This window comes from Ipomoea nil, unplaced genomic scaffold, assembly GCF_001879475.1.
Source record: "Ipomoea nil cultivar Tokyo-kokei standard unplaced genomic scaffold, Asagao_1.1 scaffold1179, whole genome shotgun sequence".
Classification (NCBI taxonomy): Eukaryota; Viridiplantae; Streptophyta; class Magnoliopsida; order Solanales; family Convolvulaceae; genus Ipomoea; species Ipomoea nil.
Window position 1 is genome coordinate 1,483,564 of NW_017617607.1, and position 6,706 is coordinate 1,490,269.

Below are 6,706 nucleotides of genomic sequence, written 5' to 3' on the forward strand. Positions count from 1 at the left end.
TTCATGGAGTAACCCAATGGGGGCTGCCAATCCCCAACACTTTGCTAATAGGGACCCCCCAGGTTTTCAATCTCAATTACCCGCATTGGAGGCTCCACCACAAGCAAACTTGGAGGCCATGATGAGCATGTTATTGAAATCTCAAATGCAAAGTGATGAGAGGATCAAACAAATGAATGAGAGATTGGAACAATTGAGCACCCATAACAAGATACTAAAAAATCAACTTGCCAATCAAGCTTCTACATCTAGCACGAGAGTCACTGGGAAGTTGCCAGCTAGTACTGAAAATTCAAGGGAGCATGTTAATGCAATTGTCACAAGAAGCAGCAAGATACTTGAAGAACCACCCCTTCCAACCAAAAACTCAAGTAACACTATTGAAGAGGAGATTGAAAAGATACTTGATGAGGAAGAAGTTGAACCAGCTGTTGTGAAGAATAATCCACAAGTTCATGAGGAGGTAGAGAAGCCCGTGAGAAGGTATGAACCACCATTGCCCTTTCCTAAAAAATTACAAAAGCGAGCAAAAGAGAGTAGAGAAAAAGTTTTTGGAGATAGTTGAGAGTTTGAAAGTTTCAATTCCCTTACTTGATTTTCTTTCACAAGTTCCATCTTATGAAAAAATTTTTAGGGACATTCTCGCCAAGAAGAAGAAATTTGGTGATCATGAGATGGTGGCTATTGCACAAGAGTATAGGGCTTTGACACGTAGTGAAAGTAGGAGCATATTGAAGCATAGAGATCCGGGAAGATTCGCAATTCATGTTTTATTGGAGGTCGTATGATAAAAAGTTCCCTTTGTGATCTTGGAGCTAGTGTTAATGTTATGCCCTATCATTTTGTAAGAAGTTGAATTTGGGATAGCCTAAACCTGTCCAATTTACATTGACATTTGCTTATCAGTTTACTACTAGTCCAATTGGAATTCTTGAGGATGTTCAAGTCTATGTTGACAAATATTTTGTGCCTTGTGACTTCATTGTGATAGATGCCCCAGAGAACCCCGATACTCCCATCATCTTAGGGAGACCTTTCTTGGTCACAACTGGAGCAATAATTGATGCAAGAAAGGGGTCCATGATTTTTGACTTTGGAGAGGAAAAAGTTGAATTTAATGTTATTAATGAGCCAAAGACCACTGGTGTTAAAGATTGCTCTATGATTCATAGCAAGCCCCTTGACATGACATTGGAGCATGCAAAGTGGAACAGCTTTTTTGGGTATGGATTCACTCTCGAAGATCTACCAGATTGAGCACTCCATAACGACGTTACGTCGAGCTAACGACGTTAAACTTAGTGCTTCATGGGAGGCACCCCATTTTATCTTTTCTTTTGCAGTATTTATTGCTTTCTAGTTTCGTTTTATTTAATTTTATTGCTTTCTAGTTTAGTTTTATTTAGTTTTATTGTTTTTTAGTTCGTGTTATTTTTGCTTTCTCTTTTCTTTTGTTTTGCATCAGGGACGATGCAAATTTTTAAGTGTGGGAGAGGAGTCATTAATTTGGGGATATTTTTTTAAAAAATTACTTTTGCTTGGATGACTCATATGCTATTTTTGGTGAATAAGTTACTTGTCTCAGCATGCAATTGCAATTACTCTCTCTTGTTGGTTTGTGGTTTGTTTTAGTGGTACTTGTTGCAATTCAATTTGTGATTGATGATTTGAGGTGTAACACATAATTGATCTATTCCCTTACCAATAGCTTTGTTAACCACTTAATAATTGGATTAATTCTTGATCTTGTGTTATGCATTGCTAGTGAAGGCTTATGAGAGATTCCGGTCATGGGTGTTTTGCTAGAACTTGCCTCATTACTCCCTAAGTGAAGTCTAAAGTATTGCATATTTTGAAGTGATTTAGGCCATTTTTGTTTAGCCATAGCCTTTAAACATGTCCCTACATATGTTTTTATCCTTTGTGTCCCCATTGTGCATCTCGTTTCTTTAAATAAGTGCTAAGCACTTATCCCCTCATTGTGATTGTTTTTCTTTGTGTTACCCCCATTATTAAACCTTAGCTCTTAGCCAAATGTTTTCCTTCCATCTTTTGAGAGAATGAAACTTTTATCTTTATTATTCCTGTAAGAAGAGTTTTTATGGAGCTTGTGTCTAAAAAGTAATTTTTGTACAAAAGTTCAAGTGTGGGGGTCTTGATTGTTGGTTTAAAGATTACTCCTTGAGAAATTGATGTATTCCAAAGAAAAGAATAAAAAGAGAAATCATGAAAAGAGTAAAGAAAAGAAAAGAAGGTTGAATGAAGATTGAAAGTTTGATTGTTTAGACCCCCACTTATTTAGAAGATTGATTTGTTCTTGAGTTGAAATTCTACTCCTTTAGTTGTTATTGTCTTATATCTTATAAGGTTTTGAAAAGAAAGATAATTATGAAGTTCTCTCCTTTGTGTATTTATCCATACTACTTCTTTGTTAGTCATACACCCTTAGCCCCATTACAAGCTTAACAAAGACCTATTTGATCTTATCATGCATTCTTAGAGTTGAACGAATGAGAGTATGAAGGGCAAGCCTATGAGATCTCATTCATGACCCGTGTTTTGCATAATCTCAACTTAGTATTTGTGCAGATTTGATCCTCACACACTTTAATAATTCTTGGTACTTGGTTATTGGCTTGAGAATGGGTCTTATGTGTCAAACAGATTTGATTCTTGAAGCTTGTTGTTTTGTAGCAAGTTGCTTGGTGGTTTGAAAGGTTGTGCAAGAGAGAGTAGGAGTAATTTGTATGCTTGACTTGTGATTTATTTCATGGTTTTGCGGGAGTTTGATGTGAGCCAAATTATGCATATTTCTTGTATTAGTTTGATCAGGTTTGTTGGGTTCAATTCTGTGAAAATAGTAATTTAATGGCATAATCCCTTGTTTTGTCATTTAGATATGGTTCACACTAGTTTTGAATGTTTTACGGTGTTTGTTAGTATTTTGGAACCATGGTACGTCAATTCCATGAGTAAGGGAAGTTCTAGGACAAGTTTGGAGCCAAAATGAACGAGTTGAAGCACAGAAGACTCGACGCGTCGAAAACACGCGGATTGCACAGATTTTCCGACGCCTTATTTCGACGCGTCGAACCAAGCGGTTCGACGCATTGAAAAAAGGCAGAATGCTTTGTTAATTAAATTGTTGCGCGTTCGACGCGTCGAGCGGCGTTTAATTGCAAATTGAAGGAGCGGCGTTGAATTAACAAAACTGCATTAATTTTCCAAATTGTATGGCGCTAGTTCCAAGAAAAAGGTGGGCTGCAATATATTTCCAAATCATTAGGGCAGTAATTTCCAACAAAAAAAAAAAAAAAGAAATAGGAGAATTCCAATTTCCAAGAATCTCATCCTCTCTTTATTGATTTCAAAACCTGAATCTTGCTTTTACATTTGTTTTATTTTTAATCAATCATCCATGTGTTAGGATTAGTTTCTTGTGAATAAATTAGTAGCTAGTGCTTAATACCCCACTTCCCTATGGATCGATAACATGGTACTCCAGGTATTATTTGTTTGAAAAATATACTGCACACTATTATTTGCGGAGGAAAACTTGTGGGAAGGTGAGTTGGACGGCCCTGAAGTTAGATATAGCGAAGGCTTACGACAGGAAGGAGTGAGGTTTTTTTAGGAGGATGTTGTTGGGTCTCGGGTTTGTAGAGAAGTAGGTGGAGTTGGTTATGACTTGTGTTGCCACTGTTAAATATAACATAATGGTTAATGGGGAGGTGGCTGGTTCAGTTGTTCCTACTCGGGGTGTTAGGCAGGGGATCTATTATCGCCTTATTTTTTCATTATTTGTGCAGAAGGCCTGTCTTTACTATTGTAGCAGGCTCAGGGGAATGGTAGTATCCATGGTTGTAGGGTTGCTCGGGGAGCCCCACAGTTTCGCATCTTTTTTTCGCAGATAACAACCTTTTCTATTTTTTTTTTTTAAGGCTAAGGCTAACAAGGCATTGGTAGTAAAACAGTGTTTAGAAGTTTATGATGGCTTGTCAGGGCAGTTGGTTAATTTTTACAAGTCTAGTATCTGTTTTAGTAGGAACACGAGGGAGGAGGATAAGGAGGAGCTGGCGAGTATTTTGGGAGTGGTGCAGGCGGAGGATTATGGGAAGTATTTGCGTTTGCCTTCGGTGCTGAGAAGGAATAGGAAAGCAATTTTTGCCTACATTGAAGAAAAACTGGGTAATTGTATAAGTGCCTAGAACAATAGATTACTGTCTCGAGCTGGTAAGGAGGTTTTACTAAAAAGTGTTGTTCAGGCTATGCCTACTTTTGCTATGGGTGTGTTCTTGTTGCAATCTTTTTGTGAGGGGTTGGAGAGAAAAATGAACAAGTTCTTGTTGGGAGATGTGGTGCAGCTAGGGGTCGAATACATTGGTTAGCTTGTGACAGGTTATGTGTGCTTAAGAAATTTGGAGGGCTTGATTTTAGGCGCCTCCATGCTTTTAATCTAGCCCTGTTGGCAAAGCAGGGTTGGAGACTTTTGACTAACCCAAATTTCCTAGTCTCTCGTATTTTTCAGGCTAGCTATTTCCCTCGTGGTTGTTATTTGGATGCGTGTTTGGGGAACAATCCCAGTTTATGTTAGAGAAGCATTTTTTTAAGGTAAGTCTATGGTTTTTAGAGGTGTCAGACGCAAAATTGACAATGGTCGTACCACGTCGATTTGAGAACACCCTTGGCTCACTGGTTCTGAGGGAGGAAGGATTCTGACTCCACAGCATCAGTAATTAGAGAATATTACGGTGGATAATTTAATTGATGGCCATACAGGTAATTCGAATATGAGTTTGTTGAGGAATATTTTCAGTGAGGCTGATGTAGAGACTATTTCTAGTATCCCTATTAATTTAAACTATGAAGATTTTTGGTATTGGTATGGGGATATTAGGGGTAATTATTATGTGCGGGCTGGTTATAGAGCTTTGATGGGAGATTTTGTGCAACATGGTAACAATTTTACTGCATGGATGGAATAAAATTTAGAAGTTGAGTGTTCCCCCTAAATGTAGAAATTTTGTTTGGAGAGCCGCTTGGGAAGTTCTCCCTACTATATTGTGCTTGAGACAAAGAAGGGTGAATGTTGAAGTTAATTTCCTTATTTGTAGACAGGAGATTGAGACCTTGTTTTTATTTTTTATTTTTATTTTTTTTTGTCATTGTATTTTTGCAAGGAAAGTGTCGCAAAGGATGCATTTGCAACCGGCAGATCAGTTAGTGGAGTGGGGTGAGTGGTTGAGTTATGCGCTTGACATGCAAGGGCAGGATCATGTAGAGTTGATGGTGACAACAATGCATGTTGTGTGGCAGGAGAGGAATGCTGCTGTTTTTTATTGGTTTGTGCGGACTCCATGGCCTGTGTGTGAGGTAGTGTTACAAAAAAGGGATTAGAGGACTGGCATCTTGCATAGAAGGCAAGAGGTGTCTTCTGCTGTTGGCCTGGGTATACAGGGAAATTGGTGGAGTGTTTTGTAGATGCAGCCTTCAACCATAATTCATGCAATGCATATGGTTTTTGGCTGCAAGCTGTTGACGGCTCCATGGTGGCAGCGGCCGGCGTGTGGGTTGTTATTCGGGGCGGAGGATGCGCACATGGCGGAGGTATTAGCTTGCAAGGAGACTCTCTCTTGTTTAAAAAAAAAACAATGAGTATTCCTGTGTTCTCGTCCACTCAGATTGTCAGGTTTTATGTTCGAATTTGGTTAATCGTTTTACTATTAATTCTTATCTTGGTTATGTTTATGATAGTTGTTTAGCTTTGCTTGGATCTTTAGATTCACGTTAGATTAGATTTGTGAATCGGTCTGCGAACCGGGTAGTTCATGCTTTTGCAGCAAATGTGAACTCTCCATTTGTTTCTAGGGTCTGGGTTGATACCGCTCATGAGTGTGTTGCTCATTTGTTTCATGATTAATGATATTCTTTGGTTTACTTTCAAAAAAAAAAAAAAAAAAAAAAAAAAAAAAAAAAAAAAAACAAACAAACAAAAAGAAAAGAAGAAAGAAAGAAAGGGTTTCCTAATAAATTAAATAATAATTTAGAAAGTAATAAATTTTTGCAAGAAAGGACACGATCAATATTAGTCATTTTTTTTAATGACATGATACTTCTCCTTCACCGACGGTGTATAGCATTTATATACAATTATTATTGCGTGGAATGTGGTCCACACAATTGTGTGGACAACGGTCCAAAAACACATAAAGTACATTATTCAAACTCATTTTTAATACATTATTGTAATACATAAATTACATTATTCTAATTCATAGAATACATTATCTTACCCCAAAAATTTCATTATTCTAACGCATAAAGTACATTATACATTATTCTAACCCATAAAATGCATTATTCTAACACATAAAGTATATTATTCTAACTCAAAATACATTATCTTACCTTAAAAATTTCATTATTATAACATATAAAGTATATTATTCTAAGTTTTTAACATATAAAATATATTATCTTATCTTCAAACGTTTATTATTCTAACATCATGCAGAACAAGAAATTTTTTTAACATCAAATCAATATAGTTTTAGAACTTGGTCGATGCAGCCGCAATAATTTGCCATGAATAGATTCGCCAAGTGGGTAGGTTAGACTTGGAAATGGGCAAATGGCGATTTTCTAAAAGAAGTGGCAAGTGGGTGAGGAAAATAGTACATCAACTTGTTTAAACTCAAATGCCGTA

General features: G+C 37.1%; 1 protein-coding gene across 1 annotated transcript; it reads left to right on the forward strand.

Moving 5' to 3' along the window:
• The first annotated feature begins 16 nt into the window (after positions 1–16).
• LOC109183808 lies at positions 17–1,257 on the forward strand. Its single transcript, XM_019333870.1, has 3 exons — positions 17–483; positions 635–782; positions 907–1,257. Exons 1-3 carry the CDS (start codon positions 17–19, stop codon positions 1,255–1,257), a joined length of 966 nt encoding a protein of 321 aa, XP_019189415.1.
• The last annotated feature ends 5,449 nt before the right edge of the window (positions 1,258–6,706 follow it).